At 39.6% G+C, this 19,072-nt stretch overlaps 1 protein-coding gene across 1 annotated transcript in view; it reads left to right on the top strand.

Moving 5' to 3' along the window:
- Window positions 1-2,620: 2,620 nt before the first annotated feature.
- The window catches only part of TXLNB (taxilin beta), a 51,712-nt gene continuing 35,260 nt past the window's right edge, over window positions 2,621-19,072 (top strand). Inside the window, exons 1-3 of the mRNA XM_049875660.1 lie at window positions 2,621-2,649; window positions 5,096-5,542; window positions 18,242-18,333. Of these exons, the coding sequence (XP_049731617.1) occupies window positions 5,110-5,542; window positions 18,242-18,333 (525 nt within the window). The 5' untranslated portion in view covers window positions 2,621-2,649; window positions 5,096-5,109. The remainder of the gene's footprint in view (window positions 2,650-5,095; window positions 5,543-18,241; window positions 18,334-19,072) is intronic.

Below are 19,072 nucleotides of genomic sequence, written 5' to 3'. Positions count from 1 at the left end.
TCACCAAAACTTCTTCTGTTCTTTCAGTGTGGTGTGGGCAAACATAAAAGGGTGGAAAAGAGTTTGAGGGCGGGTGTATTAGTTTCCTTTTGCTGCTATACCTGTTCACCACAAACTTAGTGGTTTAAGATAACACAATTTATGTTACAGTTTTGAAGTTTAAAAATCCAAAATGGGTTTTACTAGGCTAAAATCAAGGTGTCACCAAGAATGCGATCTTTCTGAAGACTCTAGGGGAGAATACACTTCTTTGCCTTTTCAGTTTCTATAGGCTGTCTGCATTCCTTGGCTTGTGGTGTTGCATCACTCCATCCTCTGCTTCTGGTATTACATATGAGGACCCTTCACTTACAAGAAGCCTTGTGATTGCATTAGGTCCACCTGGATAATCCAGGATAATCTCTCCATTTTAAGATCTTTAACTTTATTACAGAATGGAGATTCCAGAACACTTAATTGTGCTCATGATGAACCTGTACATAGATCAGTTGTTCGGACAGAACAAGGGGATACCGAGTGTTTTAAATTCAGGAGAGGTGTGCATCAGGGTTGTATCCTTTCACTAACCTATTCAATCTGTATGCTGAGCAAATAACCCGAGAAGCTGGACTACATGAAGAAGAACAGGGCATCAGAATTGGAGGAAGACTCAGCAGCAACCTGTGTTATGCAGATGGTACAACCTTGCTTGCTGAAAGTGAAGAGGACTTGAAGCACTTACTGATGAAGACCGAAGACCACAGCCTTCGGTATGGATTACACCTCAACATAAAGAAAATAAAAATCCTCACAGTGGGACCAATAAGCAACATCAAGATAAATGGAGAAAAGATTGAAGTTGTCAAGGATTTCATTTTACTTGGATCCACAATCAACAGCCATGGCAGCAGCAGTCAAGAAAGAAATCAAAGATGCATTGCATTGGGCAAATCTGCTGCAAAGCACCTCTTCAAAGTGTTAAAAAGTAAAGATGTCACCTTGAAAACTAAGGTGCACCTGGCCCAAGCCATGGTATTTTCAATGACATCATATGCATGTGAAAGCTAGACAATGAATAAGGAAGACTGAAGGAGAATTGACACCTTTGAATTGTGGTGTTGGCAAAGAATATTGAATATACCATAGACTGCCAAAAGGATGAACATATCTGTCTTGGAAGAATTACAACCAGAATGCTCCTTAGAAGAAAGGATGGTGAGACTGCGTTTTACATACTTTGGACAGGTTGTCAGGAGGGATCAGTCCCTGGAGAAGGACACTGTGCTTGGTAAAGTACAAGGTCAGTGGAAAAGAGGAAGACTCAATGAGATGGATTGACACAGTGGCTGCAACAACGGGCTCAAGCATAACAATGATTGTGAGGATAGTATGGGACCAGGAAATGTTTCTGTGGTACATAGGGTCACTATGAGTTGGAACCGACTCGACGGCACCTAACAACAACTTTATCACATCTTCAAAATCCCTCTTGCTATGTAAGGTAATGTATTTACAGGTTTCAGGGATAAGGATATGGGTATTTTGGGGAAGGCTATTATTCTGCCTACCACAGTGGGTGTCACTATGCCCATCTGGTCCCCAAAACAGGAACACCAGTGTTCCTGTTCTGGATCTGTTTTAAAAAATCTGGGTGGATGTGCTTTGGAAAAGTGTGGGAACACTTTCTCCAGAAACAGAAAGAAAAAGGGAATGGATGTAGGTTGAAAGAGAGGCATTTTATGATGAATGAAAAGGAGATTCTTTTTCTAAGGAGGATGAAGGAACAGACTGAAGACTTGAGAAGGGTGGGTAAGACTTGGAAAAGCTGCTGTGGAAGGTGGGAAAGCTGCCCACTAAGGTGAAAGAAGCAGATTGCTTCCCTGAGGGCATGTCGCAGATGAGAACAGTTACCTGAGTTAGACAATGTGATCTGAGATCATGCCATTTACCAGTTGTTGTTGTTGTTGATGTTAGGTGCCTTCAAGTTGGCTTAACCAGGGGGGCCTCAAATTATAAACATGAAGACAACATTAAACATGGTTCTAAAATACCCATCTAAATTTGTCTCTCAAATTTTACGAACAAACCGAACAATGTCATCAGAATCAAAGTGGTCCTGCCATCTCATTTTTGCCATGCCATTGTTATTCTTTTCCCACGATTCCTACAAAAACCTGACACTAACGAGGCTAGCATAAGAAGGTAGGAAAAAAAAAGAAACATGAATCATAAACCACGGTGGAAATAAACCAAGAAATAAGAAAAACTGATCTCTGCCCCAAAGAACAACAATAGCAAAAAATTACACTAGCAAAAGGGCCATTATAGACTCACAGTTTAGACTTTTAAAAAGACAAAACATGGAGGATCTTGTAAGATCTACCGGCTGCTTCTCTTTTCTACGACATTTCCCCGTGAGACGCCTACTGAAGCTTGGGTGTATTTCTCTCTTGCTGTGTCATACAATGCTCCTTTCCCCACCCCCTCCTGTCTGCTGCCAGCGTGGGGTGTGTGTCTGTGTGTGTGTGTCTGTGTGTGTGTGTCTTTGGTTTCTCTCTCCCTTGTAAAAACGTGGCCTGCCTCCTGTCTGCTGCTGCTGCTGCTGCTCTGACTTGCTCTTTGCTGCCTCTTTCTTCTCCTTTCTCTTTCTCCTTAGCTCCTGGCTTTCCGGTAAGTATGATAAACACCCCCCCTCAAGCTCTGTGAGAAGATGCGGGGTGCGGTTTGTGTTGTTCAAAACTGGCAACTATGAGACTGCCAGTGAACTGTTGAAGAACTTTCCATTGTTTTATTTATCATTAAAATGTGTTGCTCAGGCAGGGATGTGTGTGTAAGAATCTGCTGGGATTGCCAATACAAGTGAAGAATTCTCTCAGAGGAAAAAAAAAGAAGTAGAGAGTGAAGTTTGCATATGATAAAATTTAGAAATACTTCTTTCTGCTGTAAAATTAATCAGGAAAGAGATGATTTAAAAGTAACAAGGTGCCTTTGAATTTTTTTTTTCCTGTCTTTGATTTATCTTGAGACCACTTTTAGGAGTTATGTTGTCCAATAATTTGCAGTGACTCCGTTATTGTTTTAAGGTAAATGTGGAACAGGAGATTGAAGGATATTCATGGAATTCATTATTTAAAAAAAAAAAAACAGCAATGATTACGGCCTCTGATGAATAACAAACAAATCAATACAAATAAAGCCCTTGCATTTAGACTAACCACACCTAAAACTCCTATGAACTGCAGGCTTTTTATTACTTGCTTTGATGTTTGGATTACTCTAAATTTTATTTCGTTCTGAGACAACCTCCATAACACTTTAAAACCCACACATAGGCTTAAGCCTGTGCATGTTTACAGTATTCAATTGATATAAAAATTATTCTCTTCCCTTGATTTTCAAGGATAGAGTGCTAAACATCATGACTCCTTTTAGAAGAGCTTAAAATAACTTCTGGCTGGACAGCAGGTGCCATGTGTCTTTCTCCAAGTTTGGGAGGGAGGGGTGGGGGAGCGTGGTAGCAGGCATAAGTTATATATAGATGAACGTACCCAACAAGTAGAGGTCAGAATCAAGAAAATTCCAGTGATGAAGGCAATGAAGCTGTTTACTGCATCATTTGGTAATAAAGTTGGTGAATTCAAATGGGTGGAAGGAAAATGTACTTCCTCCCAAGTTAGTAAATACTTGCTGAGTGCCACAGGTGGGTGGCATAGTCTGTGTGTTGAACTTTCTGTTCTTTTTGGCGTGCAAGCCTTTGACATCTACAGCGCTGAGAGTGGGAGAAGGAAGCCGTGCAGTGTGTAGATCAGTGTTTTCTTTCTTGTGCTACCACAACAGCAAAACGTATGCATTTTGAGGATCCCGCCATGTTTTTATGCTGCTAATTAGCGGTCTCACAGTTAAGTATCATTTACAAATCAAATGTACCATAGCTTAAAGATCTAAGCCAAGTCCATCGCAACCTCGTTCAGAAATGCTGGAATCTTTAACTCATCTTGTCCCTCACCCTTATTTCCTAAGAGCCCATATTATATCTGGATTTCTTCCCTACTTTATTCCCTCCTTAGTCATTAAACATAGCTGTTTCATAAAATTAAATAATGTATCCTAGTGCTTCTTGACTGAATAGAGAAAGTGATCTGTTTTTTTCTAAAAGAAAGGCATATTTTATGTAGGAACAAAAGGTATTATAGAAATTCAAGGAATAATTATGATGAGCATCACCATGTTTCCATACTAGTTGGTTTGCTTATTTATACCTTCCTTCATGCTCCGCCTGATTCCAAAAATGATGCTAGCTTGAGCCTCAGCAAAACTGTTTGCTGATCGGTAATTATATGTTACTTATCCAGGAAAAAGAAAATACCAGAAAAGCAAGAACATATATATCCAATATTACAATGCATTTACATCAAAATATTCATATTAATCCAATTTTGATTTACGGGTTAAAATAGAGTTTCCAGTAAACCCAGTGCCGTCGAGTCGATTCCAACTCATAGCAACCCTATAGGACAGAGTAGAACTGCCCCATAGAGTTTCCAAGGAGCGCTTGGCGGATTCAAACTGCCAACCCTTTGGTTAGCAGCCGTAGCACTTAACCACTACGCCACCAGGGTTTCCAAAATAGAGTTTAGGGATGTTATTATTATGAATGATTTTTAGTAAGTCCAATGGCTCTTACATTGAATGTTTTGACTTTTAAAAATATATATACACCATTTTAATTGAAATATTTTAAATATATATGTCCATTTACTTCCAATGGCTGCGACTCTACATAGAATTTATAAGATAAGGATGACCACAAACATACTATTCCAAGCCAAATGACAAATACAGCCATGATGAGCAATAGCATGGATTACCCTTTTAATGTTAACAGTAGGGAACACTACTGTAATCTAAAGGCCAAAACCAAAAATGTGCTGGTAGTATGACTTGATTTGGCAAAATAGCTTCCAGCTGTTCCTACCTTACTGATCGTAGTCTCAATTGTTCATGAAAATGCATTCGTTCTTTGTTAGAAATAGTAATTAATAGACACCCATTTGGGGATAGCCTATTTACATTTAACTGGGTTAATTACATTAACCCTAACTGTGTTTACCACTAGATACTACTCTAAGTATGGAGACTAATCAACCTGTACAAGTCTCAGAGGAACCACTTCCAGAGGACAGTTCCTCATCGTTACCCGGTCAAAATGGCCCAGAGAAGCCAGATGGCCAGGAGTTCTCAACTCCACTCCAAGCATCAGAGAAAGAACCAAGTGTGCAACCTGAAAAGGGAGCTCATGATATCTCTGAAGAGTTGAATCGACAACTGGAAGACATCATAAACACATATGGGTCTGCTGTGGGCACAACAGGGAAAGAGGGTGCTGCCAAAGCCAAGGAGCAGCCTGAAAATGCAGAATTGCCTGAGAACGAGGATGGGGACTATGAGGAAACCACTGAAGAGACCGAAAGAGAACCCACTGCTCCTGGGGAGCCATCTGCAGCCAAAGAGTCTGTCAGCAATAAAGAGCAGAAGTTGGAAAAGAAAATCTTAAAAGGATTAGGCAAGTAGTTGTGTTCTAATATATGAATTTCCTTTTTTTAATTCTTCTTTATAAGGGGTACTTCCTCCAACCATTACTAAAAGCCACTTTTGGTTTTGTCTATCATTTGGATTACTACAATAGCCTCTTTGAGGATCTCTTTACATCTCTCTTGCTGTACTTGCCCCCAGCCCCTTCCCCTCACTAGAGCTAAAGTGAACTTCTCAACATGTTACCCACCTACCCTCTCTCCTCAATGGCTTCCCATTGTTCTTAAGACAAATACGTAAATCCTTAACGTGGTCTTTAAAGCTCTAATGTTCTAACCCAACCAGCCTCTCCAGCTTTATCTCACTTCACTTACCCCCCAACATCCCCTTCTTGAACACCCTGTCCCTATCACTGCCACCACCACTTCTATTATTTTCATTCTGATCTTCTTTTTCAGTTCTTTGAACATGCCATGCTCCATCCCCCAGAGAGCCTGTGCACATCCTATTTCCTTTACCTAGAAATATCTACCCATTCCTCATCACCACATCCAATTCAGCCCTTCGGCTACTTAACTACTCATCCTTCAGCTCAGAATTCAACTGGAATTTTCTTACCCCGCACACACACTTTTTTTTTTTTTTAATCCTTACTATAGTCTTACTATTTTGTGTTTTTAATGTGCCATGTATCTTTCCCTCATAGCACTTAGCAGTATTTGAAATTATACATTTGTTTTTGGAATTATTTGGTTAGTAAGTGTCTTTTCCCACTAGATTCTTTATACCAAGGGCAGAGACTGTGTATTTGTATGTCATAGGATGCCTAGTGACTAGGACAGTGGATGGCACATACTATGTATTTAACAAATATTTGTTTTAAGAATGAATGAATAATTTGTGTAGAGAGTGAAAGCCATCCCATCTCTCTAATTCTGCCATTGTCAATGAGTCAGCACACTTCAATTGTATGTGTTTGACCAGAAACGATGTTTGTGAATCAGAGTGCCCTGGTAAGCCCACTCTAATTACACGTGTATAGGCTGCTGTCACTTCCATGCCACCCTACTGAACACCCGTAGCATATTCTTCTAAACACTATATTATTCAAGTTACATTATGAGCTAAAAAAACATTTTTAGGCTAACCTAAACATGCAACCACTGTAGTAAACATTATTTTAGTTGTTTGCAAGTGGATTTAGCAGGCTTCTTGGCTATTTATCAAGTAATTGGCACTACACTATCATCTAGACCAGTGGTTTTCAAGCTTAACTGTGCATTAGAATCAAATGCAAAATTTGTCAAAAATGCTGTTTCCAAGTCCCACACCCAGAGATTCAGAGTTGGTAGGTCTGGCTGTGGGGCCAAGGCACTCTGAGTAATTTTGACATAAACACGTTGTAAAAGCAATGACTTTGTTGCTTCAGAAAGTCCTTCCTTGACTCCTTTGCAGAAAATATATAAAGTGCAGGCTGTGGTCTTGTTTTTACAATCTTTCTGGATCTTTCATAGAATTTAGTAAGTAATTCAATCCTTACCTGAAGATATATAGACTTTGCTCAGGCACTTGATCAAAGATGAGTCTTTAATCATTGAATGTTTATCAGATAATACTTCCTTAACTGGTATTTTTAAAATGTTAGAATTTTCTGATTCTCTAACCCAAATGTTTTCCAAAGTGTGTGCTTTGGGTCCTTTGAGATTTCAGACAAAATTAAATAGTGTCTTTACTGCCCAAATTCTCTGACCTTTAATATATACACAATGAAAATCTCAATTGTGCTGGTTACAGTTTACAGCATTTCTTAAATTTATTGGAAAAGAAGACACTTTTTTGACAGAATATCCTGAATATTTGGGAAATACCTCTACAGCCCAAGGACTTGTTTTTCCTTTAGAGGCTGTATATGCTTCCACAATCAACATGTTACCCATTGGAACAGTTAGGGGGAATATTTTAAAATCTCTTTAGCCAGTACAGTCACTTTCCCCTTGGCATCAGAACTGAAAGTATCCTGTTAACAACTGAAGCATCCCTCTTACCTTCCCTCTGCCCCAGGCTCACAAGTGTCTCCTTAAACATGTCTTTGCCAACATTATGTGGTCTGCACAAGTACCATGTAGTAACAAGCACAAAACAATGATAAAATATAATATACCAGTAACCAGTCACCATCAAGTCATTTCCAACTCTTGGCAACCCCGTGTGTTTCAGAGTAAAACTGTGCTCCATAGGGTTTTCAATGGCTGTGATCTTTTGGAAGTAGATTGCCATGCCTTTCTTCCAAGTTGCCTCTTGGTGGAATACACCTTTTGATATTTAGATTGATGATTGATTGAGTAGGAAGTCATAGGCTCAAAGCATAAACCTAGGAGATAAATAAGGTTGATCTACAGGTCTGTCCTGTCTCATGACAGCAGTCATAAAGACAGCAAGGGTCAGACTTGAAGTCACTAACCCTGAGAGACAGAAATACACAGAAACAATAGGCATAAAGTTCATGGGCTTCATATTTCTAGTTACAGGTGCCTGCTGAAAGGCACCTTGATTAGGCCATGTTATTCTGAGAAGTCTTCAGATACCCATTTACTTACTCTTCCTTAGGATGGCACTGGGTTTTGCGTTCCTTAGGATGGTCACTTTCCCAGATGGTTTGTTTTATCCATTTTAATTGGATTCCTAGTTTCACTCTGAGAGCGAGATAACCTGATGCTTTGATACAAATGCTAGATTTTATAGAGATCAAAAGAAATCAAGTGAAAAAGGAATCCCCAGAGACTCAAAAGTTCATGAGTAGATCCATAAAGAAGTAGAACTTAGGCCAGATTCTGAAAGAAGAAGAGGATTTAGAGAAGCAGATGGAAGAGAAGAGAAATGATTAGCACTCTCTTCTGACCAGGGCAGGGAATGGATGTATTAATATTTGACTGTTCCTTCTGATATTTTTCTTTTTTACTTTATCATATTCTCCCTGGAATAATCTCCTCATTATTGTTGTCATTCAGCCCCCAACTCACAGTGACCCCGTGCACAATCAAATGAAACATTACCCGGTCCTACAACATCCCCATGATCGACTGGGAATCATTATGATTCATTTTTTTCTTTGGTTGATCTTCAAAAGTAGATAGCCGGGCCTTTCTTTCTACTCCTTCTTAGTCTGGAAGCTCTTCTAAAACCTGTTCAGCATCATAGCAACACACAAACTTCCAGTAACAGACAAGTGGTGGCTCTGCATGAGGTACACTGGCCAGGAATTAAACTTAGGTCTTCCACATGGAAGGGGAGAATTCTACAACTGAGCCACCAATGTCTCACTCATTATTAGATTCCTCAAGTTTTTTTTTTTTAAGAAAATATTCTTTATAGTTATAGTAAAGAAATTGCTAATAGCTTGACATATTATCGACTGACCTAATAAGAAGCCTAGTTCCACTTCTGTGCTGAATGAAAGGCCAAAGCCCCAAGTGCATATACCAAGGTCGCTAAAATACAAACGGTATAAAGTATTGGCCAAATGGAAAGAAATGTGACTAGAAAATACAGAGAAGGTAGTATTTTTAAAACCAATAAAGGCATTAAAAAAAAAATTGGCATTGAGTTGATTCTGACTCATGGTGACCCTATGTGTTATAGAGTAGAGCCACCCCAGAGAAGAACCACTTCCTTAGCTGTAATCTTTATGGAAGCAGATCACCAGGCCTTTCTTCCGTAGTGCTGCTGGGTGGGTTCAAACTGCCAATCTTTCAGTTAGTAGTTGAGTGCAAACTGTTTGTGCCACACAGGGACCTGGATAGAGGTATTAAAACCAAGCTAAACAGAACCATGACTATAAAATACGGTGAGGGGTAAGAGAATCTTTACAAATTTAAAAAGTGGACCAAAACATTTTAGGAAGAAAATATATCACCAAACAATATTACTTCTGTTGTTTTTGTTACCTAAAGCAGGTTAAAATGGCTAAAGCTATTTTAGTCATGGAACCACCAAACTTTAGAGGCTGAGCTTAGAATCCATTATGTTAACCCACCAACTTTATAGAGAGAGACGCTGAGGCCCAAAGAGCTTTAGAGTCTGCCAAAAAGGTTACCCAACTAGTTGATGGTGAAGTAGGTTCTAGAACCCAGGTCTCCACTCATTAGTCCAGTATGAATTTAACTATACTAACCTTTCTACCCTCTAAATACATGAATCTTTTTTCCCTTAAAAGATACATACAGATCTTTAGGAATTATTTTATCACATTCAGTATTTTTAAATTGTATTAAATGGAAAACAAAATTAACACTGAAATATGAATCTGGGTCTAACATTTGAAAAGAACATGAACAACCTTTGCCTGCTTTAAGTTTTTGCCACAACACGTGGAAAATGTGATGGGTAAGGCAGGCACACAGAGAGATAAAAGATGAAATCTTAGCCCCAAAGCCCTAAAAAATAATTTTGGAAGAGAAAATACATAATTTTGAACACTCATTAATTCTGCATAAATGATCACCAAACTTACTGTAAACAATCATCACTAATGCTAGACGTTTCAGAAAAATCCCGGTCGACATGCCTACAGTGGGTTTAGTTGTCTTAATTTAAGGTTTTTAATTTTTTGATGTGAAAATAATTCCTTTGTATTCCAATATTCCATCAGTCTACATCTGAGCCAGTGACCACATACATATATGACATCGTTGTTCTTGCTGCACGGGTAGTTCTGCTTTCATGTAGATTTACTACCAAGCTGAGCATTTTGCAGTATGGTGACCACATGCCCACCATATGCCTTCTCCAGCTTCAATGGGAAAGAAATGAGGCTGGCTTTGGAATGATACACTTGGAATAAGAACACACTTGATCCCCTCCTGATGAAAAGTCCTGTTGTGACTAAGTGACCCCACTTTCATGAAGCTTTAATTATAGTCTTTCTTACAAGATGAGCTAATCTCTTTGTCTATCCCCTTCCTCCACAATAATCCCACACAGCACTTTTAGTCCAGCAAAATCAATGGCAGCTTAAGGAATAAGTTCTCTGATGTCACAAACTTATGAATTCTACACATGCCTGCTTCGAATTACTTGGATTTTTTTGTTGAAGAGAAAAATAATTTTTGAAGGGTAGATTGATGCATCTGAATTTTAACCCTCTATACAAAATAATTAGCCAGTGAAAACCTTGTGAATAGCAACAGAACATTGTCCGATATAGTGCTGGAAGATGAGCCCCTCAGGTTGGAAGGCACTCAAAAGATGACTTGGAAAGAGTTGTCGCCTCAAAGTAGAGTTGACCTTAATAATGTGGATGGAGTCAAGCTTTCAGGACCTTCATTTGCTGATGTGGCATGACTCAAAATGAAAAGAAGCAGCTGCAAACATCCATTAGTTATCAGAACCTGGAATGTATGAAGTATGAATCTAGGAACATAGGCAATTGTCAAAAATGAAATGGAACACATAAACATCAATATCCTATGCATTCGTGAGCTGAAATGAATTGATATTGGCCATTTTGAATCAGACAATCATATGGTCTACTATGCCAGGAATGACAAATTGAAGAGGAATGGTGTCGCGTTCATTGTCAAAAAGAACATTTCAAGATCTGTCCTGAAGTACAATGCTGTCAGTGATAGGATAGACCTATAAGGAAGACCAGTTAATATGACTATTATTCAGATTAATGCACCAACCACTAAGGCCAAAGATGAAGAAATCAAAGATTTTGTACCAACTTCTGCAGTCTGAAATTGATCAAATGTGCAATCAAGATGAATTGGTAATTACTGGTGATTGCAATGTGAAAGCTGGAAACAAAGAAGAAGGATCAGTAGTTAGAAAATATGGCCTTGGTGATAGAAATGATGCTGGAGATCAAATGATAGAATTTTACAAGACCAATAATTTCTTCATAGCAAATAACTTTTTCAACAACATAAACAGCAACGATACACATGGACCTCGCCAGATGGAATACACAGGAATCAAATCAACTACATCTGTGGAAAGAGATGATGGAGAAGCTCAATGTCATCAGTCAGAACAAGGCCAGGGGCAACTGTGGAACAGACCATCAATTGCTCACATGCAAGTTCAAGCTGAAGTTGAAGAAAATTAGAACAAGTCCACGAGAGCCACAGTACAACTTTGAATATATCCCACCTGAATTCAGAGACCACCTCAAGAATAGGTTTGACACACTGAACACTAGTCAGTGAAGACCAGATGATTTGTGGAATGACACCTAGGACAGCATACATGAAGAAAGCAAGAGGTCACTTAAAAGACAAGAAAGAAAGAAAAGACCAAAATGGATGGCAGAAGATACTCTGAAAGTTGCTCTTGAACATAGAATAGCTAAAGCAAAAGGAAGAAATGAAGTAAAAGAGTTGAACGGAAGATTTCAAAGATCAGCTCGAGAAGACAAAGTAAAGTATTATAATGACATGTTCAAAGACCTGGAGTTAGAAAACCAAAAGAGAGGAGCATGCTTGGCATTTCTCAAGCTGAAAGAACTGAAGAAAAAATTCAAGCCTCGAGTTGCAATATTGAAGGATTCTACAGGGAAAATACTAAATGATTCAGGAAGCATCAAAAGAAGATGGAAGGAATACACAGAGTCACTGTACCCAAAAGAATTGGTCAACATTCAACCATTTCAGGAGACAGCATATGATCAAGAACCCATGGTACTGAAGGAAGAAATCCAAGCTGCACTGAAAGTATGGGCAAAAAAAAAAAAAAAACTTCCAGGAATTGACAGAATACCAACTGAGATATTTTAGCAAACAGATGCAGCACTGGAGGTGCACACTCGTCTATGACAAGAAATTTGGAAGACAGCTACCTGGCCAACCAACTGGAAGAGATCCATATTTGTACCCATTTCAAAAAAAGGTGATCCAGCAGAATGCAGAAATTATCAAACAATATCATTAATATCACACACAAGTAAAATTTTGCTGAAGATCATTCAAAAGTGGCTGCAGCAGTACATCAACAGGGAACTGCCAGAAAATCAAGCCAGATTCAGAAGAGGACATGGAACAAGGGATATCATTGCTGATGTCAGATGGATCCTGGCTGAAAGCAGAGAATACCAGAAGGATGTTTACCTGTGATTTACTGACTGTGCAAAGGCATTCAACTCTGTGGATCATAACAAATTATGGATAACATTGAGAAGAATAGGAATTCGAGAGCACTTAACTGTGCTCACGAGGAACCTGCACTTAGACCAAGAGGTAGTCATTCAAAAAGAACAAGGGGATACTATGTGGTTTATAGCCTTTCCTGATATGTGTTTGCTTTGTATCCTTTCACCATAATTATTCAATCTGTATGCTGAGAATATAATTAAAGAAGGTGAACTACATGAAGAAGAACTCAGTATCAGAGCTGGATAAAGACTTATTAACAACCTTCAACATGCAGCTGACACACCTTGCTTGCTAAAAGTAGAGAGGACTTGAAGCATTTACTGATGAAGATCAAAGATAACAGCCTTCAGTATGGATTACACCTCAACAGAAAACAAAAATCCTCACAACTGGACCAATAAGCAACATCATGATAAATGGAGAAAAGATTGAAGTTGTCAAGGATTTCATTTTACTTCCATCCTCAATCAACACCCATGGAAGTAGCAGTCAAGAAATCAAACAATGTATTACATTAGGCAAATCCACTACAAAAGACCTCTTTAAAGCATTAAAAAGCAAAGACGTCACTTTAAGGATTAAGGTGTGCCTGACCCAAGCCATGGTGTTTTCATTTGCCACATATGCATGTGAAACCTGGGCAATGAATAAGGAAGGCTGAAAAAGGATTGATGCCTTTGAATTATGCTCCTTAGAAGCAAGGATGGTGAGACTAGTCTCATGTATGTTGGACATATTATCAGGAGGGACCAGTCCCTGGAGAAGGACATCATGCTTGTTAAAGTAAAGGGTCAGCAAAAGAGAGGAAGACCCTCAGTGAGATGGATTAACACAGTGGCTGTAACAATGGGCTCAAACATAACAATGATTGTGAGGATGGCATAGGGCTGGGCGATGTTTCATTCTGTTGTAAATAGGGTTGCTATGAGTCGGAACCAACTCAACAGCACCTATTAACGACAACAACATACAAAATAACAGACTATCAGAGCAAAAAGAGACTTCCATAAGTGTGAAGATTAAAAAAAAAAAAAAGCTTCTCACAGGTAAGGAAAACATAACCCAGGAAGAGATGTTAGTTTATGTAGGAAGAGAGACCCATTGGACCCGCTCAATTGGTTCTCTCTCCCCTAAACCAGACACGTGATGGTTTTCCATACCTGAACTCACACTGAAAGGTATCACCATGGCATACATTAAATGTCAGAGGTGAGAGTAAGACTAGTTTTTCCTCTAGTTGCTCACAAAATTGTCTTCAGGACAGTGTTAATTGATTGGCTTGATCCCAGTTTGCACTAGTTGGCTCTGTTTTGCTTCATTATTATCAGCATTCATTGAGCATTTACCATGGACCAAACACTGTGCCAGATCCTGGGCCCAAACTGATAAACAGTACAGTCTCTTGATTTTAATAAATGACACCTAACCCAGTTCTACTCTGTCCTATAGGGTCACTATGAGTCAGAATCGACTCGACGGCACTGGGTTCACTGGGGGTAACCCAGGACAGCTGTCTTCACGTGGACACCTTCCACGACAAGGGCAAAGGACTGGCTTGACCAAAACAAATCCATTCCTGCTGCAAGAGGGATAATTCAGCCCAGCTGGGGGGGACCAGTAGTGGTTATCAGATGCAAAGGGCAACACTTAACACCACGGTTCATAATTGGAGGGCTGGTAGAGAAACCCAATACACCCACCTTCCTCCCTGTCTTAGGCCACTGATCTAATTTGAACTGACTCACTGGGCAAAGATAGACGAAGTCAACTATTAGAAATGAGGTCATTTTCTTAAAAAAAAAAAAAAAAAGTTTCCTTTTATTTCTCTAGGTTTCCCTGGCATCAAAATTCCACCAGGGAGTAGAGTGATTTAGGGCAAGTAGACTGACCTTGGATTCAAACCTTGGTTCTACCAGCACTAATTATGTACCACTGGCCTTCTCTGGGTCTGAGATTCTTGATCTGTAAAATTAAGCAGTTAGTTCGGACGCTCTTTGAAGTCCCTTTTATACCTAAATTTTGATTCCATGTGGAATTAACAGATTTAGGAAATAAAAAATACAGGATAGCAAGTTAAGTTTGAATTTCAGATACACAATGAATTCTTTTTTAGTGTAAGTATGTCCCACTCAATATTTGGGACATATTTATAATAATAAAATATTCACTGTGTATCTGAAATTCATATTTAACTGGACGTCCTGTATTTCATCCACCAACCATAATTCCACGGCATATTTGTCTCTCCAGGATAAAAATAAATATTGCAACCAAAGAATAAACAAGAAATGCTTGTTCTTGGGTGAAAGTTATCTAAGTCGTTAATATTCTTAAGCAGATTTATATCAGAAAACACAGACTCTACAGCATGGCTTGACCTCCCTACATTGATTATACAGAGTGGTTGTCACAGATAGGTGAGGATGGGGAAAAGGCTCCAGAGTCCTACTCCTTCTCTAAATTTAGCCCAATGGATGCCCGAAGTCAAGGTTTCCAGGCGTCACAGAAAGGTAAACTCAGCAGTTTGAGCTGAAGAAGACAAAAGGAAGAACAATAGGGAAAGAAAAGAATAAATCTGAGATTGACTGTTAAATAATCATGAACAGATGATATTATGGACTGAATGGTGGCCTCCAAAAGATATGTTGAAGTCTTAACGCCCTGGTACCTGTGGACATGATCTTGTGTCTTGGTAGGCTAGAAGTCCAAATTCAGTGTGCCAGCTCTGGGGGAAGACTTCTTGTCATCAATCTCCCTTTGGTCTCAGAGCTTCTCCGTGCAGGAATCCCAGGTCCAAAGGACGCGCTCTGCTCCCGGCACTGCTTTCTTGGTGGTATGGGTCCCCATGTCTCTCTCCTCGCTTCTGTCTTTTATATCTCAAAAGAGATTGGCTTAAGACACTATCATGGGTTGAATTGTGTCCCCCCAAAATATCTACCAACTTGGTTAGGTCATGATTCCCAGTATTGTGTGGTTGCCCTCCATTTTATGATTTTCCTATATGTTATAAATCATAATCTCTGCCTGTGGTTAAAGAAGATTAGGGTGAGACGTAACACCCTTGCTCAGGTCACATCCCTGATCCACTGTAAAGGGAGTTTCTCTGGGGTGTGGCCTGCACCACCCTTTATCTTACAAGAGACAAAAGTAAAGGGAAGCAAGCAGAGAGTTGGGGACCTCATATGACCAAGAGAGCAGTGCCGGGAGTGGAGCGTGTCTTTTGGACCTGAGGTTCCTGCACTGAGATGCTCTGACACCAAGGGAAGACTGATGACATGGACCTTCCTCCAGAGCTGACAGAGACAGAATGCCTTCCCCTGGAGCCAGTGCCCTGAATTCAGACTTCTAGCCTACTGAACTGTGAGAGAAGAAACTTCTCTTTGTTAAAGCCATCCACTTGTGCTATTTCTGTTATAGCAGCACCAGATAACTAGACACTATCTAACTTTGTAGATTCTCATACACATAACTGCCGCTAATCCATCTCACTAACGTCATAGTGATATGATAGGAGTTACAAGACAGAGGGAAATCACATCAGATGACAAAATGGTAAACAATCATACAATACTGGGAATCATGACCTAGGCAAGTTGACAGATATTTGGGGGGAACACAATTCAATCCATGACACCTTGTTTGGAAATGGAGTCTTTAAAGATGTTTTCAGGTAAGATAATATGAGGTCATACCCAGAGTAGGGTGGTCCTAATCCAACATGGGTGATGTCTATAAAAGAGGAGAAGAGACACAAAGATAGACACAGAGGGAAGCTGTCCAGGTGAAGACAGAGGCTGGTATTTGGAGTGGTGTGTCTACAAGCCAAAGAACACCCAGGATCTGCAGCTGTCATCAGAAGCTAGGACAAAGACATGGAACAGATTCTCCCTCAGAACCCTAAGAAGGAATCAACACACCAACACACCACTTTCAGATTCCCAGCCTCCAGAACTGTAATACAATAAGTTTCTGTTCTATAAGCCAGCCAATTTGTGGTACTCTGTTACAGCAGCCTGAGGAAGTAATACAAATGAGTTTAAGAACACAGTGTAAACTCCAGCTGGGGACAGAAATGAAACTGCCAACGGAGTTTAAGACCTTGGTAGGAAAAATGAAGGCCTGAGAAGGCTGGACCCCAAATCATAGAGGCACAAAGGCCCTCCACGTCTTGGCTCTGCTTTCCCTCTATATTGATTTCATTCTCTGCTTGGTCAGTGTTATTACCATGGAAACAGAATGGGTGCATGTACAGAAATGAAAGAATCAGTTCTCAGAAGAGAGGAAAGAGATATTAGAAGAATAAAAACCACAGAAACAAAATGGGCAAACTATCAAATTTCTCTGTTTTTGACTGGAATTCTAGGAACCCAAAGTGTCAATACTGGCCATTTCATGCTAATCAGAAAATTTGATTGGCTATTTTTATTGTTTATTAATCAAAGTAGGAAAATGGGTGATTTAATCTGTCAGTTTGTCATATTGTGTTGCTTGTGTGTTGCTGTGATGCAATGCCACTGTTATCTCAAATACCAGCAGGGTCACCCATGGTAGACAGGTTTCAGCGAAGCTTCTGGACTAAGACAGACTAGGAAGAAAGGCCTGGTGATCTACTTCTGAAAATTAGGCAATGAAAACTTCAGGGATAGCATTGATTTGTGGTGTTGGCAAAGAATTTAAATGTACCGTGGACTACCAGAAGAACAAGCGCATCAGCCTTAGAAGAAATAAAACCAGAATGCTCCTTAGAAACAAAGATGGTGAAACTTGTCTTGCTTACTTTGGGCACATCATTAGGAAAGATCCATAAAAACCTGTCTGTTGCCAACGAGTCAATTCGGACTCACAGCGACCCTACAGAACAGGGTAGACCTGCACCATAGAGTTTCCAAGGAGCAGCTGGTGGATTCGAACTGTCAACCTTTTGGTAAGCAGCCATAGCTCTTAACCACTACGCCACTAGAGTTTCCTAGGAAAGGTCAGTCCCTAGAAAAGGACATCATGTTTCCTAAAGTAGAGGGTCAGTGAAAACAAGGGAAACCCTCAGTGTGATGGATTGACACAGTAGCCACAATAATTGGCTCAAACATACCAAAGGTCATGACGAGGGCCCAGGACCTAGTAATGTTTTGTTCTGTTACACATAACGTTGCCTTGAGTCAGAGCTGACTTGATGGCAACTAACAACAATAATAATTCCTTCATAAAGTTAATATTTTTGATGGGTAAAAATCTTTATTCACCAAAAATATTAACTTGAACATGGAGAAAAAGTAACAAGAATGGATTCTTGGAATAAAATGTGGGGGACAACTGTTACAGCAGACATTTACTAAGGATCCATCATGAGCCTGACACTGCACCACACATTTTCACAAACTTCTCAGCTAATTTTCACTTACTCTGTAAAGTAGATGTCACCCCTTTTTACATGAAGAAAGATTATACCTGAGGCTCAGATAAGTTAAGTGGCTTGACCTAGTTTGAGTAATAACAAGGGTGCGGTCAACCTGAGATTCCAGCCCAGATCTTCTGACTGCAAGTTCAATGCTTATTTATAAAAAACGTCTATTTCTTTTAAGGCAAAGAAGCCAACCTCCTAATGCAAAATCTGAACAAGTTGCACACACCTGAAGAAAAGCTTGATTTTTTATTCAAGAAGTACGCTGAATTGGTAAGATTTTTGATTGGCTCTTTTTGTAAGAAAGACACATGCTGTGGTTTGACTTGAGAAAAGAGGACTGTTAGTTTTTCAGGTACATCCTTACAACCCATGGCTGGTTACCCCCAAACAATCCAAGTCTAGAATTCATAAAAGTATAAGTTGTTTTTTTTCTTTTTTTAAGGAAAAGAAAAAAGACAAACTGAGGAGTAACAGTAAAAGGAAGAAGGATAGAGTTAGAGTGCACTCTATCTTCAATTATGTGTATAATTTGCGGGATGGGAAAGAGAAGCATAAAACCAAAAACCAAGCCCATTGCAGTGGAGTCGGACTCACAAGGACCCTGTGGGACAGAGTAGAACTGCCCCCTAGGGTTTCCAAGGCAGTCAGTCTTGATGGAAGCAGACTGCCACATCTTTCTCCCACAGAGCAGCTGATGAGTTCCAACCACCAACCTATGGGTTAACAGCTGAGTGGTTAACCACTGCACCTCCAGGGCTCCTTAGAGAGGAGTATAAATAATTTAAAATTGTGCATATTTCAAAGTTCATTTTAGCTTTGCCATAAAAGGGAAATATACTCGACGTAATGATAAATTTTCAATCTTCCGTTCAGTTCTTGAATCCAGGTTTTTTTGAAGAGAATCCGTCAAGAAGGCAGAAAGTTGAGTTAACCCCACCCCTCAGTTTGGAACACATTTTCGTCTGGTCTGGTGATTGATTGATTGACTGATTGGTCCTCTTTTGTCTAC

Source organism: Elephas maximus, chromosome 1 (assembly GCF_024166365.1).
Source record: "Elephas maximus indicus isolate mEleMax1 chromosome 1, mEleMax1 primary haplotype, whole genome shotgun sequence".
NCBI lineage: Eukaryota > Metazoa > Chordata > Mammalia > Proboscidea > Elephantidae > Elephas > Elephas maximus.
Note: the sequence above shows the minus strand (reverse complement) of the source record. Positions and strands in the feature narration are given on the sequence as shown.